The sequence below is a fragment of the Colossoma macropomum genome, unplaced genomic scaffold, assembly GCF_904425465.1.
Source record: "Colossoma macropomum unplaced genomic scaffold, Colossoma_macropomum, whole genome shotgun sequence".
Taxonomy (NCBI): domain Eukaryota; kingdom Metazoa; phylum Chordata; class Actinopteri; order Characiformes; family Serrasalmidae; genus Colossoma; species Colossoma macropomum.
The window spans coordinates 10,799,811-10,824,827 of NW_023494788.1; the positions used below are offsets into that span (position 1 = coordinate 10,799,811).

Consider the following 25,017-nt stretch of genomic DNA (forward strand, 5'->3'; position numbering starts at 1 on the left):
GTTTAAAATAGACGGAGTTCATCTGCACAAATATGACCGCTCATTCATTCGGACACAGCAGACCATTCAGATATATCAGTATACAAATGACTCGTGTGAGCGTAAACGTTAATCACCCTATACTTTTAAAAGTGTCTCTGTATTTCCTCATTTGTAAAACACTTTGAATGGCAGCAGTGTAGGTGCTATACAAATAAACTTGCCTTGCCTTGCCATATTAAAACCTGATATATGGTCATATATACACATATCAAATTATATGTACATCTATGTTGTGCACATACGTGTAAGTTTCAAATATTGGACATATACATAGATCATACATATATGTCTGATACGTGGTTGAACAGATCACAGTACATTTGTAATCGCTGTGTTATGAATAGCTGTGTCATGAATAGCTGCGTCATGTTTGCTGTATGTTTGTGTCAGGGAAAAATAATTTCATTTATGTCATGTTTTCATGATTTTATTGCTTACAATGTACATGTTTTTAGAGTTTCGTTATGTTGCTACTCCTTTAGATGCATAAAAACCTATTCTATAGCATGAAGCATATATGAGTAATACATACCCACTGTTTATGAATCTTTTTTCTATTATATTATATATTGTTAAATATATGTGTTACACATATATGTTTGTATATGTTGATATATGGCGGAAATATATGTCCCATATTTGAAAATGGACTATGTCAAATAAGTTCATATATATCTCCTATATGAACATATGTGACAAATTAAAGCTGGTAATAAATATGTCACAAATTTGAAAGCCATATACTTTCTTAATCACATTTCTGTATGGGATGTGCTAATGTAACTGAGAAAGGGCTACACATGTATGTGCAGATGGGAGGGGGTGCCTGAAAAAATGTAAAAACAGGGAAAACAGCAGGCTGTTATGTATGGATAAATGAAGCTGTTTTCTGTTGTTAATGCATGTGTTATGATCAGAAATGGATAAAAATTATTGGAACGCAAGGTAACTTTAAAAACATCTAAACAAAACATGTGTGACAATTAGGCTGTTCTTTAGAGCTAAATAAAGGTGTTCTATGTGGTTAAGTGAATATTGTTCAAATAATCCAAAAAATATTTCTCTGTTATTAGTGCATGTGTAATTATCTGAGACAAACTCAATGGCTATTTATGCAGATGGTGTTTTTTAATCCATAATCTGTTTTAATACGCCTACATGTGTGTAAAGAGAGAGGAGGTAACAATTTCTACAGTCAGGAAATCGAATAAACATTAGGCTGTGTAACTGAAGAGATTCATTCTAAAATGCTGTAATTCATGCATTCATAACAGCTGATGTATAATGGAAAACACAAACTCTATATCTCTCTAATAATGGTAGTATTCATAATATAGCATAGGTGTTTCTTGTTTGCATAAAGCCCTCTCCCAACAATGTAAACCATGAAAAAAGTTCTTGAAATTCTTGGAAGTGGTCTATAATGTGTTTGGAGTGAAATCCTTCCATTGTAAACAGAATCTACCTGATTCCTACATCCCACAATGCTTTGAGAAATTTAAGGACAGAACTTCCTGCAAAGTGTAAACAATCTGTATTTATTAAATGTTAACAACATTCTAACATGATAAAACATGAGAATAAATAAAACTGTAAATAATCTTTATTACTAGGATGCTTAAATGCTTCATGCTGATGTAACTGATCTGGCAAGAAACCTGAACCGGCATGAGAGAAACACTTTAATCAGAAGATTCTATTCACAGCCATAAAACCAAAGCGATGCCATTATTTAGCAATGATTTCATGTAAAATCTGTTAATTCACTGTTTTTTAAACCAGTGCTTAGATATGGTATGTTAGTGCCAAGCTAGCAGGGTAACTTCAGTATCATGTGATTTTGATGTCTGCTCTAGGTTAAAGACAAAGCTTGTAACAGGCATGTAAGAAACATGTTCTTACCGATTATTATTCTTATGCTTTTATCTCAGTTTTTAAGTAGGTCTTTATGTGAAGGCCTTTGATCCTCCCCATATGAACATTAAATGTTAATCTTTCTGCTAACCTGCTAAGCCTACTCTAATGGGCAGGGGCATCGCCTGACAAAGGCCTCTGGTCTGACGAAATAGTTTGATGCTGTCAAGATCTGACATGAGACTCTTGGAGCTTCAGTTTCTTACATGCAAAACTGAAAATGTTAAAAGCTGACGTAGAAAAAAGTAGACACCATAGAAACGTTTGTTTTAGCCTAGCAACCTGCTATTTAATTCAGCATTTAGTAGATGTGTTTAATAGGTCAAAGGGCCAAGGAGAGGTTTATAAATTATTGTAAAATCTACTGCATGAAAAAAACTCAAGCCTGATTCTGTACCTGAAAAATCGGCCCAAAACTAAATGTTTTATTGGACGCTGCTGGGCTCAGGCAAAGTCCTTTATGGGTCTTCTACAGAAACGTCCACTTTTCTATCTATCCATAAGAGTCACTGGTGTTACCAATCCTCACTGGTGTTAAACATAAAAAAAGGTAACACCACTGACATTTGTAATGAAAAATGCCGCTACAGAACATCAAACCACATGTTGTCAATCATGGAATATCCACTAAAATATGTAATTTAATCCATTTAATCCTCTTTTTTTTTTACAATTACCTAAGAATAAAGTAGGTCACACCAGTGACTTCAACTAAAAGCTTCGTATGAAATCATGAGCTAAATGAGAAAATTTCTGATAACTGAAAAGACACAGTGGACTTACCATGTGCTTTTCTTCATAGATCTTCAAAAAATAGGTAAAAGGAAGTCAAATGATGTCATCAGTGTGATTTTTATTTCAAACTAAGAGATTTTTTGTTATGCGGTAACACCAGTGACACAACTCCTGGGGGCCACAACTTTCATTATATATTTCATAATATTTATTTGGCATTTGTTTTCTTTATGTCATTTAATTCATATATTTCATAGTCATGTACAGATTATTATTTAGAAAGAGGTAATTTTCATGCTCTGTCTTACTCAGAAGCAGATAATACAAATCTTTAGAATCTACAAACTCTGCTTACTGAAATCAATATGGTTTGGGGACAAGACCACTATGGCTTGGTGCAGATTTACTGATGCATTATTGAACATATCCAACAGGGGGAGTAGTCAGCGAGTTTCAGTTTTGATAAATTACTGCTGAGAAATTCAGATTTATTGATGTAATAATAAGATGACCAACAGGGGTAGTCAGCGTGGTCAAATATTATTTTCTGCATAGTCATATTCTTTTTTACATATAGACACATATAGAGAATAAAGGGGCTGTACCAATACAGTGCAAATGCAATAATATTTACAACTATGTTTTCATACGGGTTCTGTCTGAAAAACCTTGTATCTCCAAAATGGCAACTCCTCAGAAGAAGGAAAAACCATTATGTACTTTAAATAGAACTTTTAATGCATTCATTATGAAACGTTTACACAATATACTGTGTATATATTTGAAATGGGAAATTTAAAGATATTACTGTGGATCTTGTGTGCCTGAGAACATTAGCTGGATCCACACTGGCTCCCTACCCAGTCTTGTGCTATGTATACACTACACTATACAAATTAGTGTTTGCCCTGCTCCCACTGATTACTTCCAAGGATTTTTGTGAGCCAAAAATGTAACTTTTAAGATATCAATTAAGCTTTTATTGCTGTTTACAGGAGATAATGGAATGAGTTCATTCAGCTAATCTGACATATAATTATGCTGACTATATTAATGCTACAGTATATTTCGTAGTTAGATGAGTATTCTCTCAGCGGCCTACGTGCAGTGCAACCAGCGCTCATATTTACCTTTGAGCAGGAGAGGGTGTGTAAAGCACAGTGGCCTAGTTTATGGCAATTCTAACATTGGACTGTGCAGATAAGACTAGAGTTTCTTAACAGGAAGTGTATGTCATCCAGTAAATGTGACTATCAAGTATCATAGTTACACACTATGACAAGGTTTTTCTTCATGATATGGAGGTGGCTGAGCCAATTACCATACAACGTGTCTTGTAGGACCTTAACCCTTAGGATACTGACATTAACCCTTAATATGCCAGCATTAACCCTCAATATGCCAGTGTTAACCCTTAAGATATCAACATTAACCCTTAATATACCAACCAAAACCCTTAATATGCCAGTGTTAACCCTCAAGATATCAACATTAACCCTTAAGATACCAACCAAAACCCTCAATATGCCAGCACTAACACTTAAGACATCAACATTAACCCTTAAGATACCAAGTTTTCCCTTTAGAATAGTTACGTTCTTTGCTGTTAGATGACGTTTGAACAATACATTTCTAATTAGAAGGTGGAGAAATGGAGAAGACCCACTACCAGTTGGGAGCAGCCAGCGTGGGTTAGGAACTGCAGAACAGACAGGGTGGGCTGAAGGCCTGCTTTGTCTTTCTCAGAAGAAAAGCCTCTGCAGATGGACAGATATAGAGTACAATATGATTCATTAATGCATGTGACTTTCTTCCAATGCTTTAAGCTGTGTTTATTGCTCAAGTGGTCAAAACAAGACATGCATATGGTTTCCATATGAACATATTTAATCAAAATGCTGGGAGAGGTTTATATTAAGATATTTGACTACTTCATTAATTTGTTCCTGTTTTTGTATGCATCTTTGTATCTGCCTATTTCTGATGGAAAGCTTCAATTTTAGCTGTTGTTTTTTTTTTAAACATAGCATTTTAATTGTAGACATTGTATCTTCTATTGTGTGACAAAAGTCTAGAACAAATAGAAGCTCTTTGACAACGTCAGCAAAAATGTTGGGACTGAAATGACCCATTAGTATATTAAGGGTTAAATCACTATTGAGTCTTTCAAAGTCATGATAAAGTGAAGTCACACCTTCTGCCCTCCACGTATTCACACAAGGCAGGTTCTCACTGGTACCTAGTGGCTGCTTCAGGAAAGCCGGCCTCATCGGACAGTAAGTTCATAAAGTTTCTATGAAATTGCAGTCTTTACAAATCCATTAGAAAACATATTCTGCTGTATGTACATCTCAGTAATTCTTGTGTTCATCCTTGCATAGCTATTTTGTTTTTGTTTAGTCCTTTGTTCAGGGCCTTGTGCAGTACATGTCTGTCAGAAAACTGGCCAGATTTTCCCTTAAAATAATTACAAAGTGATCAAATTTCTGCAACTAAAGTTACAACAGATCTAACCTAACTTTACTCATGCACTGCCAAAGAAATCTGCTGTTACTGCACTGTGCATACATGACCTTTGATCAGCAACCCACTCAGTTGTGGATTTCCTGCTTCCATCCATTAAGCATAGAACTATGGCCTAGAAGCTTTACTTTAAAGAGTTTTTCTCTTCACTAAGTCTCATGTTTTTATGCGTGATTGCTGTGTTTTGCTTATGTGTAAGTTAAGCCAGGATTTGAGGATTATTCTAGACTGGTCTTGGGTTATAAAGCTTTATCAATGGAGAAGTACCACTTACAGATTTAGTTAATCCAGGTTTAATCTAATCTGTATCTGGAGAAATTCTCCTTATGACCATGGACCACGAAAGGGCCTAAATGCAGTGAATGCATATGTGCAATGTTCAAGACTGGTGGCAGAAGTTAAGTCAAAGTCAAACACTAGCATGTCACTCTGACCTTGGCTGCACAAATGCAACATTTTCCCAGAAATACAGTAATACATTCAGAGATAGGGAGAGTAACCAAACAAACAACATACATCAGTACAAGTATTTTACTTCAATAAAAAATGACTCAAATTTAAAAAGCAGCTACCAAAAGCAACTTCAGAAAAAAATAAGGTCATAAAAGTTTATTTCGGTGTGGAATAACATGCTAAAGTTTGAAAGTGAGAGGCAGAGCAGTCCAGGTGCTGAACCAGTAGAGCTAAAAATTAAACCCTAAATAAGGAATTAGAAAGTAAATGTGGGTGACTAGAACAGAACCGAGGAAAAAAGGTAGATTCCACACAAATGTCGAAATGTATTGCCATTCAGAAACAGCGAATTCAATATATGTAAGTAATAAGGTAGTTATAACCCACCTATGAATTCATTTCAACAACCCCATTTGCATTTGAAGGTGAGAGGCCTCAGAAATCAATCAGCTTTCTGCTCTTCTGCGCATGTGCAGATGTGTAGCGGGGGTTTCATGTTCAAGGAGAAACTCAAGCAACTTTCAATACCGCCATGCTAGAGGAGCACTGAGGTCATTACTGCTGCTTCAGAAAACAATTCAGTGAACGTTTTTTCTACAGCTTATAAACTGCACTGTAAATGTGGTACCTAAACTGACGATGTTGTGACTGAGAGAAATGTAGTTGAGTGCTTTGTTTTCTTTTTTCCATTTTATATTTTCACAGAAGAGCTTCCTATAGGTTCAGTATCTCACCCCAAACCGCGTCCTGTTTTTCCACACCTATGGAACTGGGTTTGCCTCTGACTTTATAGCCATCATTTTTTGTAAACACCCGGCGCTTGTCTGTAGATTTGATCCTCCTTACTGGCATATAAACATCTCACATAGCTAGCGGTTAGCGTAATAGACCCAGTGAAAACATCTGCTTTCCCTCTGCTGAAACACGTGGAACCAATCTGTAAGCTCAGTTTTGCTAAGAGCTCGTTTAGCTGTGTTGTTCACGTTTTCCATCTCGGTCTGTTCAACTGGGCTTGGTGCTGGATTAAGAGCGGGGAGTGAGAAGCTGCACGTAGGTTCGCTTAACTGACTTGCCAAGCAGCTCTCGGTTTTCAAACCCACCGCAGACATTCTCCGCATCCTCCAGCACTCTACGCTCTCTTTTCTTCTCTTCTCCCACCCGTATTCCGACAAACCCCGCCTCCTGCGCTGGGATTGGCTAGTAGATCATACTCACCATGTGTTTCTTATTTAATTGCAGTATTTCTCTTTTATATAAATAAAAATACACATCTTGTGTACGTCTTTAATGCAGAGCTGCACCGAGGAAAGTTCACTAAGAACCTGAGAGTAACGGCATCTGTTTGGATCTCCCGTTGCTAAGCGACGTAGTAACGAGGTGTTCTTTTCCCGCCACTCTTATTGTGAGTCCAACCTTCTGCGCTGTGATTGGCTAGTAGTATCTGCCTCTTGCGATGTGATTGGCTACTAGTTAATTATTGCGAAGATTTCACAATATTTGACAGTATTTTTACAGTAAATTAATGTATTCGTCATTTTATTGTGATATCAACTCATCTTAAGATATTTTCTGTAATAATGCAGCAAATTCCTGGGAGGATGACACTGAGCTGAACCGCATGGCATTTTAGGACTTGACAGAAACTGACAATTAAAAAGCTTTTAATAAGAACTTTTAAGAGGTTTTTCTCCTGATGATTCAGGCTTTGGTGTTTTAAAGACTTTAATTTGCATTTTAAAATGCATTTTCTGTTAAGAGATTCTGTGCTCATATTCTGTGCTAAAACATGGTAAATAAATATGTTCCTTGATTTTGTTTAATTAGCATAGTCTATTTAAAGGTCTAGTAAAATTAAAAGTCTAACAGTGATTTCATATGTAAATCTACAGTAAATTAAAAATAATACAGTAAAAATACAATATGAAAATAAAGAATTGTTTCTCAGTAATCTTGTGGTTATTCACTGTTAATATTGTACAGTAAATTACTATGAAAGTAATACAGCTAGTAGTCAGTATTCTACAGTAATGTTACAGTGTGTTATGTTAGTATGTCTCCCTCATTCGCTGTGATCGGATAGCAGTGTCTGGCCTCCCAGCTAGCGGTTTATACTCACAACCACTCCAGCCAATCCAAGCGCAGAAGGCGGGGCTTTTATGAAAACGGGTGGGAAAAGAAACAACACTCTCTCCCCCCCCCCTTCACTGTTTCCATTCTTTCAGACGGACCGCGGACAAGGAGAACCTTTTCGAGACTTCTTTTTCCATCGAACTGTGGGAATATAATGGCAAGCAGCTTCGCCAGGATTTTGTCCTCTAAGAGGAATGTGGGCATCCTTTCTCTGGTGGGTGCTGGCTCTCTTACAGTGGGTCTCTTCCTGAACAGAGAGCAGCATGTCAGCGCAGGGGCGCAGGTCCGGAGAGTGTATCCCCCCAGGTGAGCAACTTCAGCCAGCGCGCGTCTCCGCGGATGCAAAGATCAATTTTCCACAAAACACAGTTGTGTAGCTTTTTAAATCCCCTTTGTTAGCTGTAATGACCACGAAACTAAAATGCTGCAGAAAAATGCTGTGTTTTTCTTGGTTACTGCAGAAAATGTTCCTTTCTGCCATATGCGCGTAATTGCAAACCCGTGGTTTGGATGTATAGCAGTGAAGGAGATGAGGATGCTTTTTTGGCGTCTCTCTGGTTCATATGGAATGATCCATATCGTCCTCGGCCGCCATATGTACAATGCAAATTCCTCTGTAGTCTTGGAGGACTCCATACTGCACCACGCTGATGTCACGGCGTCTCAAACCTACGCTATGATTTGAGTAGTATATGCCATATGGCCTGTCTGCACGCCTTTAATCCGCCTTTGCTGAGGGATGTTACACAAAGAGAATGTTTTTTTGCGTACAATTTGGCACATTCACAGCACAATGCAGCTATTTGTGTGTGACCGTTTTTTGTAATGTGCATTTATTCCCGCTCGAAGCCACGCAGGCACTGTATGTTATGGCCACACCTGGTTGAGTCATATACAGCCTGTAGACGCCCTTCTATCACATTTTTTTTTCTGAAAACAGAACCTTCTTTTCCCCAACAGTGCAGAATATCCAGATTTACGAAAACACAACAACTGCATGGCCAGCCACCTGACACCTGCCGTATATGCCAAGCTGTGTGACAAAGCCACTCCAAATGGATACACACTGGATCAAGCCATTCAGACTGGCGTGGACAACCCAGGCCATCCCTTCATCAAGACTGTAGGAATGGTGGCGGGAGATGAGGAATCGTACGAGGTCAGAGATGATTCTGGTCAATAAACCTCCCCTCAGATAGCAGACTGTAGGGGTTAAACTGTAAAAACAGCTGGTTTTGAATGCTGTGTTTTTGTGATATCACAAAAACCAACACATTTACATATATCCACATATTCAAAAGAGGTTTAGGAGTTTCAGAATGGACTGCTTTTGAACAAGGCATAATACAGGGCAGCCAATAAGAACAGAGCTCATTTGCATATATTGGGTCTTATAGGTGTGTTTTAACCCTACAGTAAGGAAAACAGCCTGTTTTATTTAAAAGGATAAAAAAAGTTGGAGCATTGTCTCAAAAATATGATCCACAACTGTTATTGGTACAAATGTATGTTAAAAGATACAAGAAATACAAGAAAAATGTAGGATATGGGCCCTTTAAGATCTATTATCAGTAGAATCTGTGTATTTAGATAAGATACCGCCTTGTGGTCAAACATGGTCCCTAACAACACTTCTGCGTATATCAGGTTTATATCAGATTATGTTGTTCTGTTCTGTATAATTGTATTCTTCCTCTCTCTCTCTCTCTCTCCCTCTCTCTCTCTCACTCTCTATCTATCTATATATATATATATATATATATATATATATATATATATATATATGTGTGTGTGTGTGTGTGTGTGTGTGTGTTAAATTCAGCAAATAAACAGTAATTGTGCATTAAAATATGCTGAATTGTATTCTATGTAGTGCGAGGGTCTGCTACCCTGGTCCTGGAAAGCTACCTTAATGCAGAGCCTAGTTCCAACCACATCTGCTCCAGCTAATCAATCTGTTCCCAAGTCCCTGATTGGCTAGCTCAGATGTGTTAGAGTTAAATAAGGGGCAGGTAGCTTATTGCAGGAAGGTAGCTCTCCAGGACCAGGGTTATAGAACACTGCTGTAAAGGATGTGCTAATTTATTTTCACTTAGAAAATCTATAAAACATCTAATTTGACCAGGGGCACCCAAACTTTTGCATTCCACTGTATTTAAGGCTTGAGCCATAAATTCTGGTAATTTCACAGAAGAATTTACGTGTGTATTCTATAGTTTAATCTATAACCTATAGCAAGTGTGTCCTGTCTTATCCACAAAGGGCTGCTGTGGCTGCAGGTTTTCATTCCAACAAAGCAGGAGATCACATGATCGTTTGTTTGACGGCTGAGCCGTTAATTAAACTAGTGGAATCAGGTGTGCTCCTGCTTGTTTGGAATGAAAACTTGCAGCCACAGCGGCCCATTGTGGATAAGATTGGACACCCCTGATCTGTAGTCTATAACGGAGTTAATATAGACTATGAGTCAACTAAGAAACTGCTGCTGCAAACTGCAAAATGATGTAGCCAACATATTTTGTTTCCTGGCAGGTGTTTGCTGATCTTTTTGACCCTGTCATCAAGGAGAGACACAACGGATATGACCCACGCAATATGAAACATCCTACTGACCTTGACGCCAGCAAGGTAAATTGAACTGTAAACTGCTCTCACCACATCTCTCTTCCAGTAATAACTCAGTAAAAAATATAGTGTGCAGCAGGGAAAATAATTTAAACGTGATTTTTTAAATATATTTTTAAAATTTGAAACCTGGCTCTTTTTGCCAAAGATTGAAGACTGGATCCATTAGATGGATTAGAAAAAGTACACTCTTCAGTATAGCTTTTTTTTGTGTTTCTCCTGTCAGATACGGTCTGGCGTGTTTGATGAAAAGTATGTGCTGTCGTCGCGAGTGCGGACGGGCCGCAGCATCCGGGGCCTGAGCCTGCCGCCAGCTTGCACGCGAGCGGAGCGCAGGGAGGTGGAGCGGGTTGTGGTCAACGCTCTTGGCGGCCTGCACGGTGACCTGGCAGGAAAATACTACAGCCTTACAGAGATGACCGAAGAGGAGCAGCAGCAGCTCATTGATGTGCGTATCTGCCATGAAAACAGTGTAAACGGCAGACCTGCAACATGGACAGTTCTGAATTATTTATGTTTATATAATTATTTACATAATGCTCAAAAATATAAGCTCAAAGAGATCAAATTTACACAATATTTCACTTACCCCAGATAAAATCGTTTGGCCAAGACATGTTTGGAGTCCAAATTTTGCTTATTTAGTTTAGAACTGAAGCAGCGAGGCTAACATTGCTAATTAACACTAAAACTCAATAGTCCAAATAATTTCTGCAAAAATGCAGCACCAAAACTTCTTTCAACCTATTTAACCTACATCCAGATCTTTATTAAAGTCATACAGACTTCTTGGTGTGGTTTTCAACGTAGTCAGACATACTGTGACATTGGCGGTCATAAATACAGAGGAGTCTGATCAAAGATCAGTCCTGAATAACAGCACTGGTGTTGATGAAATAACTGCCTAGAGTGGTGAAGTTTTGTTCGTTTTTGTAGTTCATACTGTGCTCCAAACCACGGTTGTTAGTCTGCAATTGTAATGCAGACCTTGTTGCAAGATGAGAGAAGTTTTGAGATGTATTTATGAAAAAGATTTGCGTGACCATTAAGTTTTAATGTTTGTAGAGCAACATTAGCCTTATAGCTGCAGTTCTAAACTAAAGAAGCAAAATTTGAAATCCAAACTTGTCTTGGCTGATTAGCCACATCGATTCTTAGTGGAAAACTGGACAAATTCGATTTTTGCAGGCTTCCATTAAATCAAATAGACTCAGCATATACAAGTTTTGTTGCCTCAACATAGAATTCAGCATATTATTAGTCTGGAAGTCAGACTACCCAAATGGTATTTTTCTGAAAGTACAAGAGCATTTGAAAGTGTACATTCACACTTGTTACTTTTTTTGGCACAGTTTCCCCCGTTTAGCCACTTAGCCAATTTCCAATTGAATAAGCATCTTTGCCAACCAGCACCTCATTGAGCTCAGAGGAGAACACTAAGCTCAGCTCTGATAGACAATGTAAATGTCTCATATGCTCATATGCTGCATGGCAACAGAGAGAGAGGGGCTTTGCCACCTTCCACTCTTTCTGAGAATGCACCAATTGCGTATTGTGATCCTTGGATACAGATGGCGAAGCTTCAAATTTAGCCTTAATCCCAGTGCCTCAGTGGTGCTTTCACATGTTAATGACTCTCAGTGCTAATGAGCTAAGTGTCGATGTGTGTCAAATAGGAATGAACCCATTCTTTATTATTTCCAAGTGACCTGGTCTCTCAATAAGAGCACATGAGTATCTCTTGTTTCCATGGGGACATGAATTTCCTCTCCGTTTGGTCTTGCAGGATCATTTCCTGTTTGATAAGCCCGTTTCACCGCTTCTGACGTGTGCAGGAATGGCACGAGATTGGCCTGACGCCAGAGGCATCTGGTAAACACGTAGCCATTAATATTTCACACAATGTTCCATATATGTTCTATGTTTGCAGTGTTTTCAGATCAGCAGAGTTGAGTAGGAGCCTGAAAGGCTGGAGAAACGACAGCTTTAGTCGTTGACGCTGCCCACTCTCAGCATGACTTTTAGGCCCAGATATAGCATGCCGCAGATACTTCCTCTGTTCACTCGTCCAAGATCGATCACTCACATCTCTGGGACTGCAACCTCTCCTCTATTATTAATCCTCTTACTCTTTACGGCTTTCTGCCTGCCGGGGCAGCTTCTCTTTGGCTCCCTTGGCCTTTAGCTCGTAAATTAGCTGAATTAAATATCAGATGGGTTTCAAAGGTACAGGGCATCATTACCACAGCAGTGCAGAGAAGACTTAGAGAGAGAGAGAGTCAGAAACAATTACAATAGACTGGAGTTAATGACAAAATAATAGTTTTGCCACTGTGTTGCCTGTAACTGTGCTGAAGGCTTTAGCCATTAATAAAGTTGTAGGTTGGTCTTCTCAGTAAATTATAAGGTAGTAACACAGGTTATTAGAAATTATTACTTTAAATCCTAGTCCTTCTAAAAAGTGCTTGTTAACAAAATACACTTAAACATAGAGGTTCTTGGCTTTGATGTGTAGTTCTATGAAAAAATAGATAGTTGGTATAGAATGTTTACGTTATGTGGAGTTTTAAGGCGAGACACTACAGGTGAATGGGTTAGTTTCATAAAGCAACAATCACAGTGAAGCTTTTCCAGTTGATTACAGACATTCTTACAAGTATTGTTTGCATTTGAGGTTGGATATGCAAATGAGATTTTATCTAATCAATATGCATACATTTGGATGTTTTTTAAAAACTAAGAATCCAGCCATTGGATAAAGTTAGAATTTAAATGTTTATTTCTTTATGAAGGACTTTACAAAATAGACTGTTTAAATTTTTTCCTTTTTTTGTTTGTTTAAAACATTGCACAATGTTATTTTCAGAGTTTTTCAGGTCATTTTGTAATATAAAACTTAGCTGAAATCTAGCTTTTAGCAAAATATGAAGAAATCCTTCTGTAATATCCTTCAGGTTAGGAGTGAACATGGTCTTCAGGAAAATGGTTCTGAATGTAGAGAAAAGTTGATTTTTGAGAAAAATGATTCTAAGAATGAGCCTCAGAACTGCATTACCCAATGAGATCTCAGAAAACATGCAACGTTTGCATGAAGGTTGCTTTTATTACAAATGAAATGGACATATTTATATATTGTACACTACAGAAAAGATGATAAAATGTGATGAAATGTTTCTTTGAAGATGAAACGGTTCTTTAGTTAAGAAAATGGTTCTATATAGAACCATAAACACTCAAAGGACCCTTAGCCTTATTAAAGGGTTTTTTGTATCATGAAACGATTCCTCAGATTGATGGAGAGTAAACTGTAGATGTTTCTATATAGGACATTTATGAAAAGAGTTCTGTATAGCACCAAAAACGTCTCTTCTATTGTTATCAGCTTGACATTGTAACAATAGAAGAACGCTTCTATTGATAATAGATGACTGTGGTTGTGAGAGAAGGCAGAACTAAGCGTTCATTAAAGTTACCAACTTTTGGAAAATATGGTTATATGTGAGTGACTGACATGTTTATGATCACAGTTTAAGAGCAGACATGTTATAAGTGTAATTTATCCAAAAATTAAAAAATGATAGAAGGTACCAAAATAGTCATTTGTGTGTCTTGCCTTAAACTTTAAAAAGGACGTAAAACAGTTAACATATCAGGCTTAACTGACAGCCACATGCCACTTGTTCTGGTAATTTAATTTAAGAATATAGATCTATAGTAAATATACAGTACAAAACAATTGAGAAGTTACAGTTGCAGATGTAAAAATGGTTGGGGGCCTTAAGGACTGGTTTGAGAGATCTCTGTGGCATCCAAGCTTCATCAAGAACTCATTTTCTGTCTTTATTTTTCCGAGAGAGTAGGCAGGTTGTTCAGCCCAATCAATCTGATATCGAATGAATATTCCTTAAATAGCTTTGTGCCTATTATTAGCCACAGGCTTTAACTGCTGTGCTGTTCACTGTGTATTTTTGTGTGTAACCCGTCTGAATCTTCCAGGCACAATAATGAGAAAACGTTCCTGGTGTGGGTGAATGAGGAAGACCACACTCGGGTGATCTCCATGGAGAAAGGAGGCAACATGAAGAGGGTCTTTGAGCGTTTCTGCAGGGGCCTCCAAGAGGTGAGCTCACCCGTCTCCCTGCTGGCTCCCTGGCAGCGCTAAAGCAACACAAGCTTCTATTATTTATTAAACAGAGCTCTGGGCCGGCCAGCGCAGCTGTGTTTAATGCAGCCGGGAGCAATGCCCTTTTGTGGATATACAGCAGCTGTAAACAAACTTTCCTGCATAATTCCCTGTATGAGTGTTGGTTCACACTCTGCATTTTAAAGAGTGTATTTATGTTTTTTTAAGGTTATTTAAGGTCGAGAAAGGTAGAGAAAGGGATACTTTTAACATCTCACAATGATCTTTCCTACCAAGTTTGGTTCAGCAAAAAAAAATCAAATTTACTCAATGTTCCACCTATCCCAGATGTAATTGATCAGCTGAGACTCGATTGGTATCCAGATGTTGCTTTTTTTAGTTTTGCACTAAAGTTATCGTTGCTAACAAACAGTAGGAGTCAATAGTCACCCAAATATTTTCCATTCATTTCTGTCAAACTGCTCAAACCGCATCAAGGTCTTCATTAAGTTCTCGCAGACTTGTCAGTGTGGTTTAGGACAGTGGCTAAAGTAACCGACTGCAGCGTTTAGCTAAACTGTGAAGTTTTGTTCATTTTTACACCTTATAGTAAGTTATACTGTGTCCTAAACCACACTGACAAGTCTGCACATCCTTAGTGAAGACCTGGATGATGTTTGAACAGCTTTTCAGAAAAGATTCGCGTTATTATTGACTTTTTGTGTTTTAGCGACGTTAGCCTCATAGCTCTAGTCCTAAAGAAGCAAACATTGGACACCAAACATATCCTGGCTGATGAACTGCATCTGGGGTTAGTGGAAAATTATGCAAACTTGATTTTTTGCCAAACTGTACCTTTAACAAATTGTAACTCTTTATCTGCAGCATACCTAAGTAACACATATAGCTGTCATCTATACTTTACACATTTATGTATTTTTGTTAAACATTTTTAGTGACAAATTTGCACATATCTGTGTGAAATTTCTCAGAGTCATCCAGTTGTCTCAATGATTGTGTGCTGCTGAATGTTTATGTGCTGTGCTCAGGTTGAAAGGCTGATTCAGGAGAAAGGCTGGGAATTCATGTGGAACGAGCACTTGGGTTACATCCTCACCTGCCCATCCAATCTGGGCACAGGGTTGCGTGCTGGCGTCCATATTAACCTGCCTCGCCTCAGCAAGGTATTATCCAGCTATTAGTTATAAGATCTAAAACTCTTGCGTTGGGCTGATGAAGAGCATTATTGTAAATGTATTTGATGAGGAACATTGCTTTGCTGTCGTTATGTCATTCCCTGGTTTTTTTGGTTAAAAACACACTGTGTGAACATTTGAAGATGAGTGGACCAATTGAAATGGTCCAAAATGACTTTGAATAACAAAAGTTAAAGTTAAATACGTTAAAGTCCAATACACACGTTGTTAAAGTTAAATACATTCAAGTTAATAATGTTTTTTTTTTCTCACCTGAAGTTACCATTTTGCAGGTATGAAATTTTGTAACAATAGCGACAGTGTACAAGTTTTCCTGAGTTTAACTTTCATCTCCGTTTCTACAGGACCCCCGCTTCCCCAAGATCCTTGATAACCTGCGGCTGCAGAAAAGAGGCACTGGAGGAGTGGACACAGCAGCCGTGGGCAGCACCTTTGACATCTCCAATCTGGACAGGCTTGGCCAGTCAGAGGTAAAGTGAAAAATACATCCAGGAGATGGGATAGCTACTGCAAAATGTATTTCATATCCAGTTATGTTACAGTAATGCATTTGGATCATTTCCATGAGTTATGACCTCTGACTCTCAAATATTCATCAAAGGAATTAGAAAGCAAAGTGAAAATAAGAATGCATGCTATGGCAAAAAATTGCAATACTTGAACACATTTACATGATATGTATTATGATATTTTGTACTTCTGAGGTTTATGAACAAGTTGGAATAGACAAAATGCACCAGCAAAATAATAGCACCACATTTTAAAAACACAGTGATTACAATTATTTTTTTAATTCAGTGTTTGAAAATAAACTAAGAAGGAACAGGAAGAATTTGAAGAAGAAATGTATCCTAATATCAGATCAGCTACTTTGTACTTTTCAGTTCATACTGTTACTATAACCTGGTTGTTGTTGTTGTTGTTTGCAGGTTCTCTATAATTGGTGTACGTTTATGATGTTTTTGCGGTTGTTCATTGTTCTAGATGTACTGATCATGCCCATAATATTCTTAGAAAAGCCTTTTGTGATGTAATTTATCACAGTAACTATAACATGCTCTTATATTTCCCAACCACTAACTAAAAATATAATGTGTGTTTGTGTGCTCAGGTCCAGCTGGTTCAGACGGTCATTGATGGTGTGAACTGCTTGATCGAGTGTGAGAAGAGGCTGGAGAAAGGCCAAGACATCAAGATCCCTGCCCCTATTAGCCAGTTTAAGTAGACAGAACATAACCTCATCCCTTCTCCACTCCTCCCCATAATGTCATACTGAAATTATGGTACTCTAAACTCCATCCCATGCAGCATGCCATTTGTGTGTTGAGTCTTTGCAGCTCCACTCCTGTTGTACAAATGGAGTGAATGTACTGTACTTCATGATTGTGTTCATGTGGCATTACACTTCTGTCACATAGTACTGTCACTAAAATTGATTGTGTTGCAATAAAGGTCTTATAACCATTGCTGAGAATTGTTTGCTCAAAATCATAAGAAAAACATACAAATGTTTTTTTTTTTTTGTTTTTTTTTTGCACGCAAAGTTTGAACAGCCAGGAGTCCAGAGAGAGCACATTTGGCCTCACTTTGTCAGGGTGGGTAGGATGGCCCTTCCTGTCCCCCCATCACTCAGCATGATGCTAGCAAGTGGAGGTCTGTTAGCTGACATAACAGTACTGGCAATTAGTGTTCTCCTCCAAGCACGTTTAACTGTCTACTTGCGTTGCGTTAGTGGCAGTTTTAAAAGATGGGGTGGCTGGCTTTACATGATCTGGAGGAAGTGTGTATTTGCCCTCGCCCTCCTAGTGCTGGTGGTATCGTGTGATTGGAGGTTGGAGGAGACGTAACTAGTGGGTGGAACTGGATACAACTGAATTCAGGAGAACACTGGGGAACACCCCCCCCCCAAAAAAGTCTGATTTGTACATGTTTGATTACATTGTTGATTTTCTAAGTGAAAGTTCACACATCCTCTGCAGAGAACACATGTCTAAAATATGGCATTTTGTTTACAAAGTTTAGTGCTCAGTTTTTATTTGTTTGCTGAATTTAACATTGTAAACAAATAAAACATAAAACGTGCCATAAATTTTGCACAGGCCAAACCTGTTTTGTTTTATTCTTCCCCCAATATGTTAAATTCCTCAAATAAACAGTAATTGTGCATCAAAACGTGCAAACACTTGTTCTCTGTAGAGGATGTGATTTTTTTTCACTTAGAAAATCAACAAAACGTCATTTGACCAGGGGCCCCTAAACTTTTACATACGATTGTAGGGCTAGTTTCCCAGGCATAGATTAAACCTGGTCTTGGGCTACATTGCAGTGCCAATGGTGATTCAACATTGAAAAGTCTTTTTAGTCTAGGTTTAGGCTCCATGTCTGGAAAATTGGCCTATAAAGTGTTTACAACTGAAGGATCCTACAGGAATGGTTTGACAAAAAATCAAATTTACGTAATTTTCCCCTTAGCCCAAACGCAGTCATTCGGCCAAGACTTATTTGAAGGAATGCATGATATTATATTATTATGATCAGATATTTGCTTAAAAGTAAATCTAGATTTGACCAATATTTCAAATCAATACTTGCTGACATCTTTATCGTACGCTGGGTTACTGTGCTAAAACACCTGCATTTTATTAATTTCACTGCATTTGTAACCCTCTACAAATAAATATCTTTTTTATTTAAAGTATTTCTCTGTAATGCTAATCCATGTAGATCAAGTCCCAATTCCTATGTGTTATAAATTTTATCAGCAGATAAAAACATGAAAATGTTTGATATTGACATCCGCCCACAATTCTCATGACGGTGCGTCCCTTCTTGTTTGGTGCCTGAAGTTTGCTTCTTTTTCCTGATGCTAAAGATTTTAGTTTTAACTCCATTTAGCCACATTAGATTTTTCTTTTAATCGTGATTATCTTGTATGCACAGGATGTTGGGAAGGTGTGTAGGCTGCAGACACTTAAAAAAGCAGTGAACACACCTTCCCTAAGGTCTGTGAGACCTAACTCATGTTGCTCATGTTGGTACTGTAAACTATTTAGCCCAGGATAAAGTTCAGTTTGTCAAGAGTTGCTACCATGTGACCAAAGGCAGATTCTTTTGTGTTAGAGCTCCCCTGAGCTCTCTCCTTAACACACACACACTCTCCATTGCCAAGGTGACATTGGAGAAGCCTGTCCTCAGACTCTTTACTTTTTTTTGGAAGTATGTCACTTGCAGTGGTTTCAGTTACGGCTGTTTTACAGAGGCTATTGGGGCAGGGCCTCAGGGAGAGCAGGCCAGAGGAGCCTATTCAGGTGTATTCAGGTGCTTTATTCCACGCAGATAAAACAGCACATGAAAGAGAGAACAATTCCCAATGAACCTGACATCTCTCACTGAATAATAGTCTGAAACCAGTTTTGGTGAACACATACGACCAAATACAGACGCCATTATCCCACAATACACTAGTGAGATCCATTTGCTGTGGAACAACAGACTAGGGGCATCTCAAGTCCTGCATGCTGCGCTAACATGTATGCACTTAGCCACCTATTTGCTGCATATATAAGCTTTTTTTGTTGCTGTTGCTTTTTTGTTCTTATTATAGCTCATTCAAATGAAATAGCCTGTGAAATCAGCTTTCCAGCTTGAGAATAGAATGAGGTCTGTTGCCATGGAAATGTCTTATGGAGGAACTCCTTCAAGGGGTGTCAGCAGCACAGGCAACAAATCCGCTGTGTGTAATTCCAGAGTATGGTGTTCTCAGATTTCATTTTTCATAGCATTAAAAAATAATACAGATGTATATTTCACTTAATACAAGACATTATATAAATTACATGCAATATAAAATACAATACAAGTAGAGCTATTTCAGACACACAGTTTAGAAAGATTTTACTCTTCAATGCTTGCTACATTATTAGCAATAGTACCTCCACAAATGCACAAAAATATGTGAAAATCACATGAATGGAACCTAAGTGTAAACCAGCTGCAAAATGCTTACTAACATTGTGCAAACATAATCACATCACTACAAGTGATTTACAGGCTAACAGTAATCTACCTGAATTACATTGGATTACAGAGGTCAGATCTCATTTGCTATCAAGCAAAACACTGTCAGCACAGGCCTGTGTTGGTTTGAATGCCAAACTCAATGCACAGCCCCATAGGCAACCCCATTATCCTCACTGTGTTCCATTCCCTGAGTCTGCATTGTGTGTCAGGCAAAGAAGTGAGCTGAATGGACTCCTGCCAGTAGCCGCTCCTGCAGTACAGAGGCCATGGATGGGGAACGACAAAGCAGAGTGAATCACCCGTCGAAGATCCAGCCATAGTGAAGACCCACAATAAAACTGTGTTTGCCTGGTCAGACCCCAGGGTACCTCATAATACTGTTCTTCCTCCAAGAACAAAGTTTCTATCAAGTCCAGTTAAGCCAAGTGAGATGCATATGTGTTTTCCATGGGGCATAACATAAAGTACTAAACCATACAGTTCTACTTTACTGATGAGTGTCTTTAAAAAACACAGAAGTATTGAACTATTTTTTGCTTTAGTTTGTCAGCACACACATGTGGAAGGAATGTGGTGGATAGCTGATTGGTATGATCATAAATTATTGGACTAGTTTTCACTTTAGTTTGTCAGCACAAGCTCACATGTGGAAAGAATATGGTGGATAGCTGATTGGTGCGATCATGATCTTTGGCATGACCAAGGACTGGAACAGAACTGAATTTCTTTTTGTTTGACTGCGCCATCTAGTGGCCAAACAGACAACACTCTAATGGTTTCACACTGCGGTTCGAAAGAGTTTTGGTTTTTAGGGTTAGCCCAAAATGACATGGAAAAAAGTCTGGTTCAGTTGACTTACATTAAAAGTAAAGTAGGTTTTTTCCCTATCCTGTAAAGTTACTATTTTGGAGATTTTTCAACAGCGATACGCAGTCCATCTGACTTAGAGCTTTATAAGTAAATTGTTCTGAATCAATAGAAAATTACAGCATGAACTGATCACTCATCTGTCTATCATATCTGCCTTGAATAAGTCTGTTTTCCTCTGAATTCTATCTCTGGACAGATCTCTGTACATCTTTGGACAGATCAATTATAGCCTGGAAGCTATTCACTATGGTCATGCAGCAGGAGTTGAATGGGTGCATTCCTTTTTTTGTGTAAGTGGAAATTTTAGCAATACATAGAGGTCTACAGCTCCAGACCGCTAATCCAGTTTCTGTTTGTGGCTTTAGTTAATTGCTGATGTAACCGATTGGACACCTAGTGTCATATCCACCAGTGATTCAAAATCCAGGCAGCGACACATTGTGGTCTCATGAGGCCCTTGGCACAAGTGTTTTTAGAGGCCCTCTGCCTTTCCCTCATTTTCTTTCTTTGCTTTTCTCTCAGAAGCACTGCTATTCCAACACTGGATTCAATGTGTGACGTTGGAGACCTCTTCACCTACCCATAATGCCCACAAAAACGTTTTGCACTATATAGGAGCCAGTGAGGAACCTGAAGACATCACAGAGGCTGCAGGTGGTTCTGTCCAGCCATAAATTCTCCTGTGTTCGCCTGAAGGGTGTACCAGCGATCCGTAGTGAAATTTATAGCAAGATGAATAATGGGGATGTCTCTCTGAAACAAAATAAACATAGTCATTTAAAAACATAGAGGCATTGGCAAAGATATGAAACGTCAAAAAATATTTTTCCACTAACATAGTCATAAACAGATCTGTCACACAACACCCTTAGAATTAAACAAAGAAACTAGAGGTAAAACCAACCTGAAATGAAGCAGTTGCAGAAAATGAGCGATCAATGAAAATTTGTCAGAGAGGTAATAAATAGCTGTATTTTACAACATATTTATAAATACAGTATGCCAAATCATACACTCTTGAGACTCCTGAGTCCAAATAATATTTTTTTTAATTACCTTAATTTTTAGGAGGATATCTTTTGATAAAGACCAGACACTGTTAGAGACAGTAAAGTATTAATAATTAATTCATAGTGTGTTTTCCTATGGCAGAGTGTAGACAATAATCAAGTCATGCTGACGTTTTATATAAATATTAAAAAGCCTGGACCATGAAAAAATAAAATCCTCATTTTTTAAATAAAAAAGTTTGGTGTATAACTAAAAATTACATTCGGTTGAAAAATGTTCAATGTTGATGTTGAATTAAAATTAATATAAACATTGTTAAAGTCTCAAAATGTCCTCTTCAGTCACCACTCCATACAGTCCATATAGACATACACCCACTTATTCAGCCTACAGCAGTTTAGCCCCGCCCATTCATGCCAATATTATAAAAAGTGATTCAGCCTGAACTGAAGACAAAACAGGGCATCCAATCAGAATAGAGGTCATTTACAAATATTCTTAAAGGTGCAATTACAAAAACAGCCTGATTAATTCTAAAGGCCGCTTAGCAGAGCACTGCTATAGAAAGCACGCAGTGTGAGAGCACAGATGAATGTCAAGTTCAAGATCATTTTTACACTCTGCTCATATAAACTAAATTAAAAACTTAAATAAGCTTTCAACATAATTAACTACGCTTTGCATCAGTTTACTACCTCACCTCAAATGTACAGTTTTCGAGTAATGTTAGCCAAGGTAAGAGATCTCTGTGTAAATTTTAAGCAATGTTATCTGCTATAGCTTTCTGTGTTCTGGATATGGCTTTAATTCAATGCGGTAATGGCAAAGTGCTAAGTGACGTACTGTGAAGCACTGAGAAATTGAAAAGTGCTAGGATCTAGGCAAATATTGGTTCATGCAAACATGATTTTCTGAATGACTGATTCTTCAATGGTTTGTTTAAAGTATACAGTCAGTCAGTAAAAGCAACATATATCAATCCACAAATCATTCATAAGTTGTGCATACTTCGCTGTTGTTCGCCACAGTTAATTATTGCACTGGGTGTGATTATTTTGACAATTTATCACCATTGAAATACACCTCTACATATTTTAAAAGGAAGTGTTGTGCCAGGTGACCTTGCAATCAGATCTCCAAAAGTGGCCTTAGCTAGGGTTAAAATATTGAGCAAAAATGAGCTTACTTGAAACTTTGTAAACAAGTTCCTCAAACTTTGTAAACAGTTCCATCAGAGCAAGTGCATTTGGAATAGAACAATGCCCACCACAGCGGAAAATTAACACAAGCAGGAGATGATGAAGATCATAGTCTATGTAAAAAATTAAAAAACACTATTTTCAGTAATCATAGCATAGCATTTGCATATTTGCATGTTACTCCAAACCTCAAAACCTTCGGAGATACTCACAGTCTTCAATGAGCAGAGGATGTGGAGAATCACCACAAAGCCAAGATCTGCTGTTTGTGCAGCACTGAAGGCCTTTATGATCTATGGGAGGACAGACTAACAGAACAAAATACAAACAGTGGGGCAAGTACAGAAAAAACTTGTTTTAATAACTACTGGCATTAAATACAGATGGTTCACATGACATTGTAAACTGTATCTCTTTAGAAGATCTCCTTGTAAAGCTACTAACAGAACAGATGCAGTTTCATGGATATCGCCACCACAGTGACAGCAAAATCCAAATGTTCCATGTATTTTTCCAAAACAGCCAGAAGCTGTCTACCCATTTTTGTATAAAATTCCAGGCAGAAGTAGGAACCAGTCCATTATGTCTAATATCAGCTTGGGGATCTGAAGTCTTGGGTTCATATTGTTGAAAATCTCTGAACAAATAAAGCAGCAGCCCATAATAAGCTCGTCTGCCAGAATAAAAGCCACAAGTAGTTCTACACTTAGAATCTTCAGGGGGAAATTTCCACAGTTAAAGGACTTTAATTCTACAAACAGTACCTTTGAAAAAGATTTTTCAGCATGTTACTATGTTCACGATTTACAAAAGGTACAAACTGGTCAGCGCTTGTACTCTGAAAAGGTAAATAATAAATAAATGCTACTTATTTATTAATAAATCAATATTATTTAGTAGTTGAAAGGTGGACTCACTGAATTCAACTTTGCAAAGCAGTACATCATACTCACAGATCATTTGCATTCATTTTGGTTATGCTGGAAAAATGAATCTTGACCTCACCTGTCTGGACTCGAAGCACGACAAGCATTCAAAATGTTTAGGAGGACATTGATATCTGAGAACAAACTTCTGAGCACATTGATTAGGGGCAATGCATTTTTTTATTTTCTAGAAATACTGTCAGTGACTGGATAATGCAGTTAAAGTATGACCCAGTATCTAACATTCAACAACCCTTTCTGCTCCAATCCACGTGTGAAGATCAAGCATTAACTGCAGACAACATGGCAGTTCACTCTAATCAGGCTTTCAACAGAAGCACACATGTTAGAGGATACTCTCTAGGATCCAGTGTGCAAACATGTTAAAGTGTGGGTGTGGGAAAGGCGGCTCTTCAGGCGTCACTGTCTGCGGTTGCCCATAGTGATGGTAGTTGTCCTGTGGGGAGAGATCTCAAACCTCACTAGCTGGTGAGAATCCCTTCCTCCCAAGCAGCTGAATATTTTCTTGTTTGGAACATGTACAATTTTGTTAAACATAGAGCTGACAGCCAGCTTAGACACAGCCATACAGGAAAGCATACACAAGATAATAACAAATATGCTTTTGTCTAACTATTTCAATCTCATTGATTTGCTCTATTCTACTTGATTTGGTAACAGACCTAAAAAGACACAATATTCATGACACATACACTTCCAGTTTATTAAGTACACCTACCATGAACCTACACTCCTTGCCCTTTTTTATAGGCAACACTCACTATATAGGTGCACTTTCTAGATTTACAATTGCTGAATGTAGCTCGTCTGTTGCTGCACAATTTTAAGCCCCCTCTGTCCTGTCCATCACTGGAATGGAACTAGCACAAGACCACTGCAGACCAGATATCATTTTGGTGCTGGACCTCCAGGACTGAAAGTGAAGGCCTATTTCTCTGCTATGCTATATCTAAGAGGTCTTCAGGGAATATGTTTTATGCAGCAGCTCTGACGTCTTACCATCTCCAACAACAGGTCAACACACTTTATGTAGTTATGTTATAACTGAAGTTTGGGGGAGGAACATGCCTGAAACCCCTCCTTCTTCCAATCTAACGCCCTATAAATTCACATCCTCTCCTTCCGTTACTGTGACAAAGTGTTCACAATCCCCACTGCCACCCCATCTCCTCCCTGTTCCTAAGTCCTATTACAGCTATGAGAGGGAG

General features: G+C 38.1%; 1 protein-coding gene across 1 annotated transcript; it reads left to right on the forward strand.

The window, feature by feature from the left end:
* Nucleotides 1-4,861: 4,861 nt before the first annotated feature.
* Nucleotides 4,862-17,228, forward strand: ckmt1 (creatine kinase, mitochondrial 1). Its single transcript, XM_036568402.1, has 10 exons — nt 4,862-4,967; nt 7,890-8,103; nt 8,758-8,956; nt 10,330-10,425; nt 10,649-10,870; nt 12,209-12,294; nt 14,419-14,542; nt 15,595-15,729; nt 16,107-16,232; nt 16,874-17,228. Exons 2-10 carry the CDS (start codon nt 7,952-7,954, stop codon nt 16,985-16,987), a joined length of 1,254 nt encoding a protein of 417 aa, XP_036424295.1. The 5' UTR covers nt 4,862-4,967; nt 7,890-7,951; the 3' UTR covers nt 16,988-17,228.
* The last annotated feature ends 7,789 nt before the right edge of the window (nt 17,229-25,017 follow it).